Source organism: Acartia tonsa, chromosome 9, assembly GCF_053477335.1.
Source record: "Acartia tonsa isolate MP-2025a chromosome 9, ASM5347733v1, whole genome shotgun sequence".
In the NCBI taxonomy this organism is placed as follows: domain Eukaryota; kingdom Metazoa; phylum Arthropoda; class Copepoda; order Calanoida; family Acartiidae; genus Acartia; species Acartia tonsa.
This window is the reverse complement of record NC_137268.1, coordinates 5298308-5318560: the sequence shown is the minus strand read 5'-3', so window position 1 is coordinate 5318560 and position 20253 is coordinate 5298308. Positions and strand designations below refer to the sequence as shown.

The following is a 20253-nucleotide window of genomic DNA, read 5'->3' as shown; positions in this document are numbered from 1 at the left end:
TGTCATCCTAGTTTATGCTGCTTTTATATCAAAATATAACATCACGCAACTTCCCCCACGTAAGAAGGAAGATTATTGAGTTATTCGTATAGTAATGGATAGAGAATACATGGATATTATGACAAGGAAATGTGTCATCAATTTAGGTTGCTATGATGGTCATCATTTATTGGTCAGTTCATTTCTCTAGTATGGGGTAATGGGGGTTATCGTTATATTGCCCAAATGGAAGTAGCAAACTATCAGTTTATGCAAAAATCTCTAAGTAGCGTACATGGTATCAGTACAACACTAATCCCACACAAACAGGACATACTTACTTTTTTCAATGTTTTGTATTTGTTTTTAGGCAGTAGAAAATGAGTACAGAAACATCTATGATATCAGGAAAAGATTTATTGAAATTGTACAATTATAATATTCTAAAGTTATTCTTTTGCAGTGTTTTTTTTTAAGTATTCCTTAATTTAACCATTGTTGATAGAAATTAATAATCATTATCTTATTTCCTTCATTGTGTTGGATCATTTTAAAAAATGACAGTTTTCAACATATTCAAAAACCTGTTTTTCCATAGCTTATAATTTTGGAATTATTAATTTAAGATAACAACGCCTGATTCCAAGGCTTTGTTTTGACTAAATGACTCTAAATGCAGTTAGTTCCCAAACGGCTGACAGCAAAGTACACATACCATAATAAATTTTAATGACAATAAGATATTGATTATTAATTTCTGTCAATTGTAAATGGGTTAAACAAAGCAATATTCTGTTCCATGTAAAAAAAAACGCACACTGTTTTTGATTCCTAAAATCTAATTTCCTCTGTTATGCTGTAGAGCGTATAGCATTTTATGATCGTAATGCGTTCAATTCAAATAATTTTTATGAACAACAGTGATAGCAATATGGATAACTTGAAGATCGTTTTAGAGATATTTAATGATGCCAGGTATGTAAATTAAAATATTTTTCAATTGAAAATTCTCTTCAAAATTTAAATCAAATAAAAGATTTAGAAGCTTTTAATAGTGACTGTAAAAAAGAGAATAATTAAAAATTCTAATATGACGTCATTTGGGAGACATCGGCATAAAGTTTTGAAGAAGCTTGTAGTGTCTAACAAAAAATGACGTCTTTCAATACAAATGACCAATGATAGGCCAGTATAACTATGCATTTTACTATTGGTCAATCACAATGTATACTGGCCTATTATTGGTCATTTGTATCGTATTACATTTTTTTATTAGGCACTCTAAGCTGCTTTGCAGTTTTTAAAATTTATTCTCTTTTTATAGGTACTAAAAATAGTTTAAAAGTTTTATAAAAAAAAGGTCGATAATTGTATTTAACATTAATACCTACTTTATTTATTGAAATCTTTGTTTCAGACTCGTGTCTCCCTTGACCAAATTTGCAGATCTTACTTCAAATAATGAAAAGGAAAAGAAAATAATTACTAAAACTTGTACGATAAAGCACATGAATAATCTTACCTAGTCAATGTTAAGACAATTATAATTTGTATCAACTGCAGTTCATGGTAAAATATTCCTGGTAACAAATATTTACAAAAATCTATGAAGTTTAAAGGCTGCTAGCTGCCAAACGGCTGAACGTACAGATGATTCCCGCACACTGTTTTAAGCGGCATAAGAAGGCCTACAAATAATCTGGAATAGCCATAAATCAATAATGCATAATAATCTCGCAGTGCAGAGAAATGCTCGAAAAAGACCTATTTTACGCGTTTTTTCTTCAGTGAAGCTTTCCCTGTTCATCATTGGATCTTAGCTATTCCAAATTATTTGTAGGCCGTCTTATGCTGTTTAAAGTAGTGTGCGGGTATGATCTGTACGTTCAGTCGTTGATCCAATAATTTTACTAGAATGAAATGTTTTGCTTAAAATATTAGCTTATTTGCCGTTTTTTTCCATGAAAAAAGCTTTAAGAAGCTTTACCCTATTAAAGGTCCTTTTAAGCATTTAATAAATAAGAATTTTTTTATTTTCCTACAATTTAAAGTAGTAAAATTTTTGTCTGGAGCTTAATATCTCGGAAATTGCTGGCCCGAATGGGTAGTACTTTTTAGGGATGTTTATAAATGTTATACTATGGTTTTAGGATATTTTTATGACATCCCTCGTTTCCCAAGAGGCTTGTGGCGAAGTATTTATTATTTAAATAAATAAATATTAATAAATATAGAAATTAAAATGAAAAACAGTAATTATTGGTTATCTTAAAGGAAAGTTACATGTACATATTCAACCATTCCTCCCAGAGGAATCCAGATTCTCTGGAATTTGGATCAGTACATGGATCAGAAATACCCTTCATTTTGGGAATGCCTCTAGGTCAGTTTATATTACTATTTTACAGTATGGATTTGAAACCGAGTAATATCAGCTGGATTAGAACTGGTTTTCAGCTATAATGTATATCATCGAATTACAGACAAAACTTGTGTTAATCTTATATTTTTTCATTTTAATATATTCGGAAAGCTATCTATAATACGATGCTATAAATAACAATTCTAATATCATGTTTTTCTTGAACTTAAAAATTCCTCACTACAAGATTAAGTGATGAGTAAGAGATGTAAAAGTGCCTAAATTATATCTTAACATAACAAAATATTAGTAGTCATTTCATCATGAAACTATTTACTTCTTATGAGGACTATTATTTCATTGTGATAATTGAAAAAAATTTGTTTAAATGATTATGGTACTATACAAGTGACATGTACACATATTTGGATTATCTTTTATTTTTATTTCAGTTGGAGGAACATTTCACTTTATTGATGACAATTATACAGCAGAAGAGAAACATTTTTCCACAACCATGATGACTTTGTGGACTAATTTTGCTAGGTCTGGCAACCCTGGCCATAGGTAACACTTTTTGGATCATAGAAAGGTAACGAGGTAGCGGGTTTCGTCGCATTTTACCTATCCTAAAATAACCTACCATAAGGTCTTTAATATAGTTTCTTTAAAAAAAAATAGAACAAATTATAAACTAAAGTATCCCGAATGTCGTCACGAATTTGTCCAAGAGTTATTGATTTTTCCCCTATTTGATAGGCATTTTAAAGAACTTCACAAAATTCGTTTTTATTTAGCAATGATATAAAGATTTGATTTAGTGCTAGAAAAAAGTTAACACAATTTTTGTAATGAAATAATGTCATTAATTATTTCTTTTCAACGTTCATATTTAACATCTTTAAAAAATTGTTCCTTTGAAATATTTGGAGATATAAAAGTGTTGTAAATCAAGTGTTATGTGAAATATTTTCTCGTATTCATTCGAATCCGGTGGATATGAACCGGTTCTCATCCATACGAAAAAACTATGTCTAGCATCGTATTATATCCAGCTTTCTACGGATATAAAAATGTACAATCATAAGATTAAAACCATTTTTTTTAGCCGGTGCCTTCAGCACCTCGGGGCTAAAAAAACTAGTTTTAATCTTATAATTGTACATTCTATATCCACGGAAAGCCGTTTATAATACGAAATAACTATTACTGTATTTAAATCTATTTAACAGTTTTTATAACCATCTAGCTAAATTGATGTAATAAAACGTACCTGGAATGTTAGCATGTAGCAATGAAAACTAGGAACATAATTTAAGTATACCCAACCTTTAAATTTCCCTATCTCTATTCAATACTTTTTACTTCCTTGCTAAAATTGTAAGTATTATTAATGTTTAGTGTAAATACTGATTACCAAACAACAAACTGGCCACCCTATGATTCAACACAGAAAAAATATCTGTTGCTTGATTTCAACTCACAGGTAACAATTTATTTTCACCTTGTGTTTAAATAATGTTTTCTTTACCAGTATCACAAGAATATGCAGATACTTTAAATTATGATGACATATTTAAAAACTTTATTTAACAGGCATTTAAGATTTATGAAAAAATCATCTTCATTGATCTATTTAAGGTTTCATCCCACTATAAACCACAAAAGATGGCACTTTGGAATAACATAGTTCCTTCATTAGGTAAATATAATAAAACAAGGATGACAACATCCATAATAGCAAAGCACTGAAACGGTAGGACAAACGGACATTAACAGTTATATAGTGTCAGAACTGTATAATCAGAATATAAATGTATAAGAGTCGAAGCAAAATTGTAAGTAAATTTGATGAAAAACTGCTTGTTACAGGATAATGGTTATGGAAATACTTACATTTTTAGAATTTGATTAGAGAGTTGCTTTGCTTATAACATTATACTTTGTTGTCCCAGGAATCAACATACCGAAACTCAGATCAATCGGATAATTAGATCACATAAAAATTTGTTATTAAAAAAGGAAAAAAATCAACATGTTTAAAATGGACGTACGAATATTCTTGTAGTGATTATAGAATTGCTACGCTTTCTAAATCGTACCTAACTACTAAAGGAATCAAAATTCAAAGTTTGAAATCGATAGGACAATTCTTACATGCCTAAATTAACGGAAAAAAGCTTTCCGTGTGTGACGGACGGACAGACTGACCCTATTTATAGAAAAGCTTCGCTTTCAAAAATAAATAAAAACATTTTATATAAATCATGTTAGGCTCATGATACATTATGAGGTAAAGAATCAAATGCTTTATTTAAATCAAAATATGAATTATTTAGCCATCAGTCTTGGAAGTCACAAGATAAATACTACAACAACTAGTCCGCCATTTGTCAACAACAATAAGGTGAATATTTTTAAATCTAAAAATAAGATTTCATTAATTATTGGTAAAATGTTCTTATAACGATTATCTACAAAATCTATGAGCTTATAAGGCTGCTAAAGGCCAAACGGTGGAACGTTTGTATGCATTTTTCTTCCGTGAAGATTTCCCTGTGCATCACTGGATCTTGGCAATTCAAGAATTTTTACAGGCCTTCTTATGCTGTGTAACCTGGTGTGGGCATGACATGTACGTTCAGCTGTTTGTCAGGGACATTTTACCGTGAGCTGCACAGAGAGTAGTTTTTAAATAGAAAAGTTAAGAATACACGGCCCCCACATACTCTTTTTCACTTACCTTTCCCCCACCTCCATTTTTAAAAGCACACGATTGGGTAAGGTAGAAGGGAGGTAGGGGCAAGGAATATAAACAGGGAGAAAAGGGGCAGGCAGGAGTGCTTAGTTAAAGAATTGGTAATCTAGTTGCCAACAAAAAATGAAAATTTTCTAATATTTTTTTAAAATCTACTTTCTAATCCTTCTAGCTTTCTTTTTCTATTATATCTTACAAGTAATATTTTAATATCACATCCTTTTACATTATTGGAAAAAAGTACTTTTTTATTAATAGTTGGCAACTGTTGAATGCCTGCCACTTTTCTCCCTGTTTATATCCCCCCACCTCCCTTCTACATTACCCTATCATCTGCATTTAAAAAGTGAGTGGGGGAGAGGTGTGTGAAAAAGAGTATGGGGGGGGGGGGGGGCTGTATATTCTTAACTTTTCTTTTTAAAAACTGCTCTCTGATCTTTTAATTTTAGGAAACTCACCTTTTGATCTTGTTTTTAGGTTGTTGTTAGAGAGGAAAAGAAAAATGATATATTTATTGCTGAGGTAATTTAAATCAAAATGATAATTTCAATTTCAATGTTAATAATTTTTCCATTTTTAATTTAGTATGAAAACACAAGACAGCAAGAATCAAATGATAGTTTGGAAAATATACCTATTGGTGTTATCATTCTACTTGGTAAGGATTTTAATCATTATAGTGAACAATCTACCTTTAAAAATGTTTATATATTTGGTGTTATTTAATATTCTGATAGTTATGAAGTATGGATTGAGCATTAATTTTGATTAAGGTGTACTGCTTTTGTTGGTGAATTTAGTTGCCTTCCTAGGTGTTTATTACATGAAAAGAAGAATTCAGAAGTAAGTTTTTTTGTGATTCTAAAATGAAAAAAATACCTAGTAAACATTTAATTTTGAAAATCTATTTATTTTTTTACAGAAGAGATGAAAATACTGCAGCTAAAAATAAAGATTTGTCTACAGAAGGAAGAAAAGGTAAACTCATATTCAAAATTGTTGAAATATACTCCAAAATTTATAAATATACTCCAAAATTGTCGAAATATACTCCAAAATTGTCAAAATATACTCCAAAATTGTTGCAATATACTCCAAAATTGTTGAAATATACTCAAAAATTTATAAATATACTCAAAAATTGTTGAAGTATACTCCAAAATTTTGAATTTTTTACATATTTTTTCCTTGCTAGATGGCGATGGCCAAGTGGCCTATGACGAGAAAACATTTATGGAAGCTTCTTATCCATCTTTAAAAAGGTGATTAGAAATAATATCAAGTGATTATATACATTTTTTTAAACTCTGATTCTTTTCTATTTTCTAATTTTATATCTATTAGTTTTATCTTAATATGTATTCCAGAGCTGCACAATCGAACCCAAACATATGGATAGATGAAACAACTTCAAATGGATTAGGTAAAAAAATATTTGAAACAAAATTTTGTGGTTCTGGCTAAAAGCTTATACAACTTATTAGATCTTATTTTAGAAAATGCATGTAGATTGTCCAAAAGTTCTACAGATCTGGAAAATATGACAAGGCTAAGAAATGAAAGAAACTTAAAGGTATCATTGAAATATACTATCTTATCTAATTTATCAATAATCAAGATTGATAATCTTAAAATATATCAAAACCTTACAATTTTTCATTTAAAGGAACATAGAAAATCTGGACCTGACCTACTAGTCTATTATGATTCTGGGTAAGGATTAATCTAAATCAAATTGTTTAAATATTAAAATGTTTATTTTTTATTGTTATTTTAATATATGTTAGGCCAAAAGACGAAGAAATAAAGAAGAAAAAGACTAATACTCTCAACAAGAAGCTTGCTGGTATTTATGTTATTGTTAAGACTATGTAAAATTTTTCATTAAAGTTTAACCTATTTAATGAAATAACCCTTGGAAAAATTAGCAAGGGAACAATTTTATATTAGAAAATTAGAACCATAGTTGAACTGTATAGCATAATTTAAATTGCAGTTGCAATTTTTTTCATTATGTACAAATATACCATTTTCTTTCTCTCTCTTGTTACACAGCTAGTTTGACAACCTTCCCTCATTTTTTATTCTTTTATGATAGAGTATATTATATACAGAAACTGAGATTTAATTTTTTAAGATATATTTCAACAATTTTTATATCACTCTTAATGCTTTTTCTGTTTTATTTATGCAGTTGTTTTCTATTACAGATGTGATTGATAATGAAGTTTTTTTTTCTTTAAAATATCTTATATTCAAGGTTTACTTGGCCTGTCAAAGGATGGAAAAGTTCCTCCTCCCATAATTGAGATGGTTCCACAAATACAACAACAACAACAAAACCAACAGCAAAATACTCAACAACAATCAACTTATAAATTTCCAGCAAGGTATTAGTTGTGGCATTTTTTGCTAATAAAAGAGGACTTTAAAAAGTTTTAGAAAAAAAATAAAAAAAGTAGTACCTATTGTAGTAATAGTATAATAATAATAAAATATGCTTTCAAAAATTTAGGGCTGGAAACCATCAGTGTAAATATGATACTTTGGATCCTTCCCTCAATAGAACGAGACATCCAGGTAATAATAGATTGAAGATAAGGTTTTAGCAGCAAAGCTTATCTATTCGTCTGTAACGCTCTAAGGGAAAAGTAATTTTCTTAGCTGTTATTGAAGATAGACAGCTGAAACTTTTAGTGAAGATTCCTATGAAAAATGCCTATCTAATTTATACATTATTTTGTCTGAGACAAAAAAAAACCTTTTTTTCTATAAATAATGATATTCTTTGAGTTTTTCCATATTCTCTCCTTTTTTTGTTATGAGAATTGAACATCTGCTCTATAAATCAATTTGTACGTTTGTCCATTCCATGATTTTTATGTAAATACTTAGCTTCTTTTGAATGTCTTCTTTCCTGTTTTTCTGAAGTTTAAACACTTTTAATCCTTATGATAAAGTAACAGGATGTGTGTCCGTTTGTCTGTCTGTACCGAAGGACCTCGCTAACCGCTGAATCGATCGGGTTCTCCTTCACAGGGTAGCCTCTCATAGGTCCCGGGAAGGTTTATAACTATTTTGGGGGAGAGTACCACCAATCTCCCCATGAAAATCGTCAAAAATAAAAAAAAATAGGAAAACCGCCGCCCGGCGAACATTTTTGCAATTAGCTAAAAAACATAACAAACACCATATATCGGCGAAAAAAATATTTTTTTAATAGCTAATTTTAAAATAGATTGAAAATAAACAATTATACGTGTCCCTGGAGGCCTCCAGGGGCGAAACTGCTAGTAATGGATACAGTGTTTATAATTTTTTTCTTTAGGTGATTTTGGCATAGCATACCCTAACTACATGAGCCTCAGGTCAAACTGTCTGCCTGTTCTAACAGCACCTAAAGTAAACCCAGCTATGTTCAACAACTTTGGAATTTATGGCACCACTTCAGGCATATATGATTTACTTTAAGCTTTTTTCTTCAGCTTTTACGTAAAAAAATTGATAGAGCACTTCGTAATTTCAACAAAATCAATCATTTTTATAAGAACATACTACTTTTAAAAGAGAAAAATCATATTCAAATGTATAACAGGTATTCCTCAAAGGTTACCCCACCTTATGGGACAAAATGGCGGAAATAACCATGTGACCTTTGGTAATGGCGGGAATAATCACGCAACCTATGCAAGTTATACTGGTGGTGGAAATAATCACGCAACCTATACTCAAATAAGACCTGCAAATACACAAGGAACCTACTCTAGTACTCTAAGGTATAATATCAAATGCTTTGTTTATATTAAAATGTTTTTAATGCTAAGTATTTTAAAAAGGCATATATTTTTTGACAAAATAATTAATAATGAGTTTTCAGGTTTCCACCTCCTGTGGCTGCAAGTGTCAGTGGTTCTATTCCCACCTCGCGTCCCGCTACTTTTTACGTTAGCAAGACATTGCCACCTGTATATTCAGCTAACCTACCTGTAACGCCTGCAAATATTAGAAAATCCTTGATCGAGACCAAGCCCATGCCAGCACCATGTTTAACATCAACTAAGGTATCATATTTTTGTATTGTTTCATCCTAATTTTTTAGGACCGCTTTACCTGAAGATTGAATTTGAAAAAAATAGTTTGAGGAAGGAAAATGTTTATATTTTTAGGTCAAATCATTTTATTTTGAAACTGAAAAATTTTATAAATATGTTTTATTTTTAGTGTTTCGATTTTTGGCCACTAGCTTCGTTATTTTGTAATAAGCTTTTCAAGTATGGCTTCGAAACCGATTAATTACCTCTGGATTATAACTAGTTTTCAGCCATACTGAAAAATCATGAATAGTATCGTATTACAGACAATTTTCGACGAAAACGAAAATAAAATCACAAAACTAAACCCAGCCTTAGGGCTAACAAAACTGGTTTAAATCTTAAATTTTTTAAATCTAATATTGGCGGAAAGCTGTCTATAATACGTTGCTATTATTAATTATTATTTTATTAGGTTGAAAAAGAAAACCTTCCAGTAAAAACTGAGGAACACACCTACTCTCAATCTCTAAAATCAAAAAAGTCTGATAGTTCTCAAACAGAAACACTGAAAGGTTATCTATTGCATTTGATTTTATAATGGATATATTATTACTTAGATGTTACACCAGAGTTTTATGTTCTCTAATAAAGTGAAACTCGCAGCGGGGTAAAATAAAGATAACACCCAACCACCCCATTTACCACCTCCTCTCTCTTCCTACTGGATAAACGAACTGATCAATAAATGATTTCCATGTTAGCAACCCTTATTGACAACTATTTTTCCCTGTCATAATATTAATGTATATTGTGTATTAATTATATACTTAGGGTCAATGCTTTGTTTATTTTTCTTGATAAAATAAAATGAACTGATATGTTTAGAAGCTCCAAAAGAAGATACACCCCCCTGTGTTCTTGAAAAATTAGGAGATTCTTCAAAAGAAGGTAAAAACTGTTTGTTCTTTCTTTCATTGAAGTCAATTTCTACTAACCTTTATTTGAAGAAATTTACTACACTATAATTTGAAATGTCTGTCTGTCCGTCTGTAAGTGTGCTTGTATTCAGGGCCGAAGAAACATATTTTAAAATAAATGTAAGAGCCTAGGTGATCCATAGTTTGGAAGACGTCACTATTTGCATTATAAATTTTTCCAGTATGGCTTCGAAACCGATTAATATTCGCTGGATTAGAATAGAACTTGTTGTCAGCCATACTGAATAATCATGTATTGTATCTTATTACAAAAAATTTCAACAAAAACCTTCGTTTATAAATATTTTTAAATTGCAGGTACTATCAGCAAGGATAATGATGGAAGTAGGAGTTGTAAAAGCTGGTACAGCCAGTATTCACAATCTTTTCTAGCTAAAACTATAGGTATCCAGTGATCAGATAAATTACATTCTTTCATAAAGCGCCAGGGCTCGGCAGCCGCGCACCCGCCGCGTGTAAGCCACAGTTAAGTCTTCATATTTTAACTTTAGTATTCAGCTGGATGCCTAAACCTGTTTTAATACAAACGATCCATCTTATCTGAAATTATTTTTTTTGCAAACAAGCGGGTTATGCGCGGCTGCTGAGACCTGGTAAAGCCTTTTAACTTAAATATTTCATGTTAAGATATGCCATTCGAGATTAGCAAGTTTTAAATAAGCCTATTTAAGAAAGTGTTCTTGTTTATTTTGATAGTATGTTATACAAAAAATATTCAAATTTTACTTCAATTTACATTATTAGAATTATGAAATAAATTAAGATAAAAAGCATATCTTAATTAATTTAGTTATTCTATTTAAAAATAAACCTTTCATAAAAATAAGAAAAAACGTTAGTTCAATATTTCATTGATAACACTTAATTTGATAGATTTTCCAGAGGACGACCTTCCACCACTTGGGGATGAAGATACTAATTGTAAAACTGCAGACAATAATAAGAAAGAAGATGCGAATAAAGATAAACTTACAAATGAAAAGAATGATGAAGAGAGCAAAACAGAAATGTGATAATCAAAATAAAATAAAGATAAAACAGTTATTCAAAGGTTTGAAAATATTTGAAGGTGATATTTAAACAATTTAAAGTGATCAATCTCAAAAAACGCGCGGCTTGAGCTAACTGCACATGTGAGAACACACTTCTTTGTGATCAAATGTTTCTCTACAATTATTTTCTATGCTTTGTTTTACAGATTTTTGCAAAATTAATATTTTTATCTATTTTAACTATAGGAATAGTTGCATGAAGTGCATTTCAGAAAAAAATAATTTCAAGCATACGTTATGAAAATACCATCAAACATATACAGTGTGTTTTTTTTTATGAGAACTTTTTTGAAAGGAATTTTACCCCACTTATAGTTATCAGAATTTAATGATTAATGGCTTATTTTCTTCGTTTTGTATAACCATTTATAGAACATCGAAAAAATATTTCAGTTTTTATTAAAAAAATGGTTTTTAGCGCATTTTTCTCATGCTCAAATCTTCTACCCTTTGCAAGAATGGCTGCAAAACGCTTCAAAGTTGAGATACAGACTTAAAAATTGATACAGATACTTTTGGGGATATGTACTACAACATATTAAAGTTTGAAGGCTATATCTCAACCAGGGAGGGAGTACTGGCCCCCCAAAGTGGACTACTGAAAATCGAATTTTTTTCTTGCAAAGAGTAGAAGATTTGAGCTTAAGAAAAATACGCTAAAACCTTTTTTAGATGTTGACATCTAAGTTTTGAATTTTTGATTTTACTGTACTTTTTAAATACAAACTGAAATATTTGTTTGGTGATCTAAAAATGGTTATAAAAAACGAAGAAAATAAGCCGTTAATCATTAAATTCTGATAACTATAAGTGGGGTAAAATTGCTTTCAAAAAAGTTCTCATAAAAAAAACACTGTATAATGTTGTATTAAAATAGCTAACAAACAATTATAGACATTACTAAAATAGTCGTCATGATGATTTTGTGAAAAAGAGCCAGATTTTAATTTACATAAATAAAAAGAATATGATTTTGATATTGATATTTTTAAAACTACATGATAGAAAATTGAATTCTTTCAAATATATGCCTTATAAAAGTTGTCTAAACCATTGGACAGCAAAAAATACGCAAATTACTAAATTCAAGTTTAAATGCATTTCGTGCAACTACCCCCTTGATCTATTTGAAAATTTTATGATGTCTGATAATTATTTCATTTATGGTGATTTCATTTATATCTATAAATGGACCAAAGATACCCCTTAAAGCTCAATAAAAATTATGAATCTTTTTCTTTATAAATTACTTGAAAATTTGCATTTTATATAAACATTATACATACAAAGTCATAAAATATTAAAAAACAATTTAGATTTCTTTTTGTTTAATTTTCTATTTTAATTTTACCTCAATCATTGTACTGTTATATTCTCAAGTTAATCCCTTTATATTTATGATTTCTTTTTAGAAGTTTGATTTAGACAATTTTTTATAATCAAGTTTGGGATACATTATTAATATTTATTACTATAACTTGCAAGTATCTAGTTCATTCAGAACTTCTTTAAAAAGCTGATAATCAATATATAGCCTATTATAAACAGGGTTTAAGAAGCTCCTAAAATGAACAAGGATGACAACATCCATAAAAGCGAAGCTGTAAACGGTAGGACACAAGGGAATTAATACTGTATAGTGTTATAACTGAATAATCAGAATATAGATGTATAAGAGTCGAAGCAAAATTGTAAGTAAATTTGTTGAAAAATTGCTTGATGCAGGATAATGTTAAAAGGACCTACTTACATTTTTAGGACTTGATTATAGAGTTGCTTTATGTATAATATTGTACTTTGTTGTCTCAGGAATCAGTATACCAAAAATCAGATCAATCGGATAATTCGGTACCATAAATTTTTTTTGTTAAAAAATTGAAATGTTAAAAATGGACGTACGGACATTCAGATAACGATTATAGAGTTACTTCGCTTTCTAAATTGTATCTAACAACTACAGGAATCCCCATGCAAAATTTGAAATCGATTGAACAATTCTAACGTGCCTAAATTAAGAAAAAAGCTATCTAATTATAGAAAAGCTTCGTTTTTTAAACGTCCATTATTTACATTTTGACTTTGGCAAAGCTTTGGATGTTAATTAATAGAGAAAAATGGACATTGTCACGTTTTAACATAATATTTTTTCTTGTTAAGCTTCCAATTGCCTGTTTATAAGACGCTATGTTTGAATTTTCAGTCGAGGTTGTTTCAAAATATGATGCAATTGCAATAACTCAATACTAATAATGTTTCCCTTATTGAAAACATCTATGATCTAACTGTTTATGTTAATTAAATAAAGTTAAAAATGCTAAAATCTGTGTTTTTTTATCTCCTTTTATAGTAACGCAGCTACTAAAGAATTTGTGTATATATGTACGTCTGTTCGTTATTATTATATGATTTAAACAGGCATAAGCAAAAATGTGCCTTGTAAATGGATAATGATATAGTGTAAATATTGTGAAAGGTTTTTGTGTGGTATTCGGCAACCGTGAGCCATGTCTATGGCACCCCTGATCTGGGGTTCGGTGGAGGGTCAATGGCCCTCCCCCGAGTCCTGGGGAAGGGGTCTAGTGACCCCCTCCCTACGCTTAGAATTAATGATTTGAATCTGTCATGTTTATTATGGCTAACTGTATTCTTAATTCTCCCCCACCCTTTCCAGGGATGGGGGAATCATTATTGCCCAAACTGACCATTGTACATATATTATTTATGCTTTTATGTTATGATTATTTATTCCTATCCATGTAATTATTGTTTGTTGTATATAACTCCAGTATATCTTAAGCCTTCAATAAAGTGACAACTAAAAGTAGATGTTGATCATTATCTAGTGAAAGCTAGAGAAGCGTAGCTTCTCTATAGTAAGGTGTCCACGTCTGTCACACTGCCGTAATCTAATTGAACTCCGGTGTCTGCCATTGATCCTCGGCGGATACCACAACTTTGGTGACAGCTGTGTGAGATTACGGCGAACCACAAGTGTAGAGCAGACGCGCATCTGAGGCTAAGGTACTCCCAGCAGTGAATCTGGCAAAACTGACGCAAGCAACCTGAATTACCCACCCTGGACAGCAAAGTTTAACTCTGCATCCGGCAGTTGTGGAAGCAAAACAGCGAAATCTGACGAATAACCGCGAGCAGCGCTGATATCTAACGGAGAATTGAGCGCCAAAAGGGCTGAAACAGGCCTGCGGACCGGCTGAAACAAGCCAAATACGTGTAGACGGCTGAAAATAGGCCAACTTTACTGCAAGAAATAGCAGGATCCGAACCAGTGGCGCTAGCAGGACGGGACATTCCCTGCCGCCGATAGGCTGAAACATGCCACATAGCTGCAAGCTGCGAGCTAACATACGGGTGTAGTGCACCAGAACAGAGAAAAACTACGTCAACCCCGAGTATCCTGAGAAGCTACAACGCAGCCACCCATCTAGAAGACAGATATTATATCACATTTGCAGGGATTACCACCCCAATGTGATGACCAAACAATAGATTTATGAGCAAAGCTTGGCAAACAAACTGTTGTGTTGTGATAAATCTAAGAATAGAACAGGCTTGGATTATTGTTTATTGTGATAACAGCTAAAAATAGAACAGAGTTGGTCAACAAATCTGTTATGTAATTGTGATAAGGACAGCAATAAAAGTTAGATGTAATATAATCAAAACAATTTCAAGCCCACAGCACAATAACAAATACACCCTTTATTCCAAGGGAAGGGGAGGGGGCCCCTTTCCATTTGAAGACAAATACAATCAGGGTTATATAACAGATAAGCCTGAGATTAAGAAGCAGAGGCCCCATTACACCAACACACAGTTACCCCCTCCCTCACAGTGGGAACGGACGGAGTTACCCCCGTCCCCTCACGCGCTTCCCCCTTCCTACCCACACTAGGCCAAGTCCGTCTGTAGTGTGGAGCTAGCGATCGGATATACAGAGCGCCATTCACGGGTAGCGCAACAAAGTGCGGAAAACATCATAAATCCAACGGACGAAACGGACCAATGAGGGAGCGAGCTGAGGGGTGAGAGCGCGTTTTCCCCGTGTGCGCGGATTTGACGGCGCGAACGCGCGTTACAAGGACAGAAGATTCCGCGTACACACACACACACACACACACACACCTTCACACCAGAGCAGAGCTACTCCATAGCATCTAACAGGGGTATTTTTAGCAAATAAAGAATTGCAAGTTTCTTTCCTCCTAGCTCTAGTGTGATAAGGGAAAACCCAATCAGTTCCTGACAGCAGTTCAGACCCTCAACATCTATCTACCTCAACATCTATCTACCTCAACATCTAACCATTGATAAGTACAGCTAAGTTATACCTTTGCAACTAAAACTCCCAACCTAGTGATACAAACAGTGTTGGCTGTTAGGCTAGGAAGCCTCAAGTGACAACCCATTCATTGTATTCCTGTATAACTTTGTGCCCGCCGTTTCACCGTTGACCCAATGGACCAGCATCAAGTCCCAGGAGGTGACCAAGCCCCAGGATGGCTCCAGGATGACCCTCAGCCGGCACCAGCCGAGTACCGCAAGCTGATGTTGAGCAATCTGCCGGAGTATAGAGGGCCGCCCAAGCAGTCCTGGTCGGCACATATCCGCCGACTGGAAATGTCATGGGCGGCTTACCGCGTGCCACCTCATGATTCCCTCAACCGCCGCAACGCCCTACTACTGTCATTGGTAGGGCAAGCGGCGGAAATGGCGTCCCATCTGTTTGGCGAGGCAGGCCAAGCCTTGACCTACGAGCAGGTCAAGACCGAGTGTGAATTGTTATTTCGTCCTGCTTTTGAGTCCCAAACGCTTAAACAAGCGTTTAGGGACTACAAGCAACACTCGACAGAACCTATACAGGCGTACATATCAACAAAGTGCGCCTTGTATAGGGACGCCTACAATCATGAGGATCTTGAATTGTTGGTGGACGAATTAAACCGTGGAATTCGTAACGCCAATGTAAAACGCCTCATGATGAACCATGAAATTGCGAGTGTACCTGAGTACACTCGCAAGGCCATGTTCACCGTGACCATGGTTACTAAGCAACTGAAGGAGGGTGTGTGCTTAGTGGACTCGACCGACGGGCTGACTGGATCTGCCTGCATCCAGTTGCCCCAATATGACGAGTCGGAGCCAATGGAGATTGGCTCCTTGGCTCCGGGTCTCCACCAGATGGGGAAGGTCGCTCCAGATGACAAGGTTCCAGGCCGCTGCTACCGCTGCCAGGGGAGAGGCCACCGAGCTCGAGACTGTCCAACGCCTATGGAAGTTAGCCTAGAGGAGAGGCGCACCCAGCCACGCCGTGACCGTTCTGCCAAGTGTGAGCGTTGCCACTATGACGGCCACACGGCGGCCGAGTGTAGAGCTGACTGGGCCCAGGTAGCCAGCCGCAGGCGCACCGCCGACAAAGGTGCCCCTCCAGGGAAGCCCAGCAGAGTGGCCCATATGGAAGGGAGCGCGCCCCCAGCACCACCACCGCAAGCAGCCGCCTCCAGAGCTGCGGACCGAGCCGATGGGATGCCGCAGTTCGGGACTGTCCCAGCTAGGATCAACGTACTGGGCGGCGCGGCTGAGCCCAACCGGGTTGGCCTAGGCTTCAGTCTGAACCATCTGGGGCCAGAGCTGATACAGCCCAACAACATAGCCGAGCCAGAGGTGCTGAGGCCCCAGCCTTTCAGTCTCAATATGATGGAACCTGCCCGACCGAGCCTACCCAGCAAGAGTGGAGGGGCGCTGCCCAGCGTCCCTGAGACGGTGTATGGGGAGGCCCTGGCAGCCGCTGAACGAGAGAGGCAGGAGGTGCTAGCCAGCACCTCTGCATCGATGTATGGGACGCCACCCGGCGTCGCCACCTGGGATGATGGGGGGGTGCTATCCAGCGCCTCCCACCGTGTGCTTGGGGCGACAACCGTCGCCGCCACCGAGATACCTGGATCCTGGAACGAGCCTGCCTCCAACCTGATGTCTGGGGCGACCCCCGTCGCCGCCACCGAGAGACCTGAGTCCTGGAACGAGCCAGCGGTCCCAGAGGAAGGGGTGACACCCGTCACCCCCAGCCAGCCAGCGCCACCAGCCTGCAGTGAGAGCCCAGCTACATACCAGCCAGCGCCACCAGCCTGCAGGGAGAGTCCAGCTACATGCCATCCAGAGCCCTCTACCAGCCAAGGGAACCCAGCGGCTCACCATCAGGATAAGTTGAATTTGTTAAATGTATTGAATCCAAAACCTTGTAAACACCCAGCCTTGCCTGTGCCCCCTGCACTTGAGGCTGGGGAGATTGAAAATTGGGAAAATAAGGGCTTGCCTGTGCCACATGCACCTGAGTTCCTAGGGCAGGGGAGGGCATTGAGTAAGGGCGAGCCTGTGCCACATGCACTTCAGCCCCATGCCACTGGGCATGCCTTGGACCAGGGAAGGGAGCATTTAGGGCTAGGGGAGCCGACACCCAGGCAAGTGCCAGTCGCTTGCCAGTCTGTCATTGGGGAGGGTATCGGGGTGCCTCGGCCGCATACAGATAACGCTCAATGGAAATTTGTGTCTAGCCAGGAGCAGCCCAGCCGTGTCCAGCCCCAAGAAGCAGCCGTGACCAGAACCGGAGATCCCCAGCCGCGTGCCCGAGGAAGATGGTTACCTGGAAGCCTCTCCCATTGGTGGATGGTCCTGTGGGGCCTCCTTCTGGCAGCCGTGTGGCCTACAACCAGCTACGTCCTGGTGGGATGGGACTGTGCCAACCCCACCCATGTCACGTCTTACAACAAAGAAAAGATGTGTGACACGGAGCCCCTACACCAGGAGGTGCCCCTGGGCCACGACATCCACGTCCTGCAGCAAGTCAAGGTGAGGGAAACCACTGGGTTCAGCTGTCAGCTCACCGTGTCCCAGTGGACATTCAGGTGTGGGGTATGGGGTCACCTCAAGGTGACCTCGGTCCCCACCCTCATGAGGCCAACCAAGATAGACCCAGAAGCGTGCCGAGACCTGGCCAGGAACCGAGTATACACGTTGCCAGGCAAGACCCAGCCACTGACGTTCCAGCTGAACCACCCCCTGTTCTTCACCGTTGATGTAGTGGGCGCCCTCGTCAACAGCCCCGAGGGGGTGGGTTGCGAGGGGGAGGACGTCCACTTTGAGGGCCAGCTCTACCGCCATGAATTAGTGCTCCAGGAGCGGCGGCTGCTGGTCAAGGAGGAGACCTATGTGGTGGAGGATGGACGGGTGGAGTCCCAGTCTGACCACCTGACCCTCGACTGTCCCCATTCTGAGCTGTCCTGTATCACTGGGGAAGCAACCTACGTGTGGGACCACCTGGGAAGAGATTGCCCCTTGAGGCTGATCCGCAGCCTCCAGCCCAGCCTGGTGAGGGATGCATATTTGGTTGACCATCAGGCCCAGTTTTTCATCAACATGACCAGCCCCACCTCAATTGTGAACTGCGACTTCGAGGCCCATGCCACCAACCATCCAGCGCTGTTTGTGGCAGCTGACCCAGCCGCGGCTGCGCTGCCCCGAGTGTCGGCCAGGGATGTTGACGTTCCCCTCCAAGCACAGATCCATGCAGGTTATATTGGATTCACCCTGGAAACACGCATGAGGAGCACTGCAGCAGAAGAAGTAGCGGCCAACTGCTGGAAGCTCCAGCAACTAGATCCGGCCCACCCGGTGCGTGTCCAGGGGAGCACGTTCTCGGTACTGAGGGGAGACATCCTGCTGCAGCTGACCTGCCAAAGGCACAAGTATGTTGTCCGCGAACACAAGGAGTGTTGGGACAAAGTGCCAGTGGAGCCCACAGGTTTTGTAGACGCCGTGACGCGGGTATACAGTGAGCACGCCACCAAGATTCCCTGTTCCTCCACCTACCCCCTGACTGTGCACGCAGAGGAAGGCTGGATAGAGTTGACCCCTGCTCCCAAGAAGAGGCCACCCCCGCTGGATACGCCCAAGCAGCTGTTGACAGACCCCTTAGATGACTTCAGTTCAGGTGGTCTGTATTCACAGGCTGAGTTGAACGACTGGCAACAGCTGCTGGCGTTCCCAGCATACAAGAGCGCCATGCTGACCGGCCTATCCTATGGCTCCTGCGTTCAGCAGGGCAGCTGTTCGGCCACAGGAGACCATGGGATAGTGTCCTACAACATTGACCGACTGGCGGAGGAAGGAGAGGCAGCCCTGGATGTCTGGGCAGGATTTAGACAAGCCATCCACGAGTGGGGAGATGGCGCCGCCATCTTGTGCTTGCTGCTGCTGATCCTCAAACTGCTGGGGGACCTCACCATCATTTCTCTGGCAGCAGCACAAGGAGGAGTCCGGGCAGCCCTGAATGCGATATCACAAGTGTTCCTGTACCACCCAGCTTTGTATAAGAAGGCGATGGCTAGAGCCAGGCTCAACCATGCCAAGTCCCGGGACTTTTCAGTGGACTGGGATGCCATCCCCATCGGCAGGGAAGCAGCCGAGGAAATGGTGTCTATGAAATCCACTGACAGCGGGCATGACCGCCCAGGTAGACCAGGACCGCCCTCTGGCAGACCCCGCGGCCCCTCAGGAGGACAGGCCGCTGCTCAGACACTCAACCTGGCAGCCAGTGCCCCAGCCGCTGCCAACAACAACCCGCAGGTCCCACTGCTGACCGTTCCAGCAACCAATGTGCCACCACCAAACCTGATACCTGCCGGCGCCGACCAACGTATCCAACCCAAGGCAGCCTCTGCCTTCTACCCCACATTGGGAGCCCATCAACCCTAAGAAGATACTCACCACTAGGATTCCATTGAATCATTATCGTTTGTATATATTTTTAGCCCTAAGGAGCGGGCCGAAGGCCTCAACCACTGTCGGAAGTCTGGTAGGGAAACCATCTCCCAGCCTTCCGAGGGGAGAGTTGTGGTATTCGGCAACCGTGAGCCATGTCTATGGCACCCCTGATCTGGGGTTCGGTGGAGGGTCAATGGCCCTCCCCCGAGTCCTGGGGAAGGGGTCTAGTGACCCCCTCCCTACGCTTAGAATTAATGATTTGAATCTGTCATGTTTATTATGGCTAACTGTA

General features: G+C 37.9%; 3 protein-coding genes across 6 annotated transcripts in view; 2 read left to right on the top strand and 1 right to left on the bottom strand.

Annotated features, from left to right (window-relative positions):
- The window catches only part of LOC145328458 (neuroligin-1-like), a 30446-nt gene extending 28941 nt beyond the window's left edge, over positions 1-1505 (top strand). The window contains exons 17-19 of the mRNA XM_080172156.1: positions 350-387; positions 901-954; positions 1397-1505. Coding sequence (XP_080028282.1) covers positions 350-387; positions 901-954; positions 1397-1505 — 201 coding nt within the window. The remainder of the gene's footprint in view (positions 1-349; positions 388-900; positions 955-1396) is intronic.
- Positions 1-20253, bottom strand: part of LOC145328072 (uncharacterized) — a 296033-nt gene that overhangs the window by 229527 nt on the left and 46253 nt on the right. The window lies entirely within an intron of this gene.
- On the top strand, positions 2256-12423 carry LOC145328067 (uncharacterized). Of its 2 annotated transcripts, none has more exons than XM_080171627.1 (23): positions 2256-2362; positions 2794-2908; positions 3743-3827; positions 3983-4043; positions 4681-4748; positions 5577-5621; positions 5685-5757; positions 5873-5942; positions 6022-6077; positions 6295-6361; positions 6467-6522; positions 6596-6672; positions 6766-6812; positions 6887-6945; positions 7360-7489; positions 7615-7679; positions 8428-8550; positions 8695-8875; positions 8977-9160; positions 9606-9705; positions 10019-10081; positions 10429-10515; positions 11014-12423. In XM_080171627.1, exons 1-23 carry the CDS (start codon positions 2263-2265, stop codon positions 11142-11144), a joined length of 2043 nt encoding a protein of 680 aa, XP_080027753.1. In that variant the 5' UTR covers positions 2256-2262; the 3' UTR covers positions 11145-12423. The 2 variants fall into 2 exon arrangements, with proteins under 2 accessions (XP_080027753.1, XP_080027751.1); XM_080171625.1 differs by having other exon boundaries at positions 11005-12423.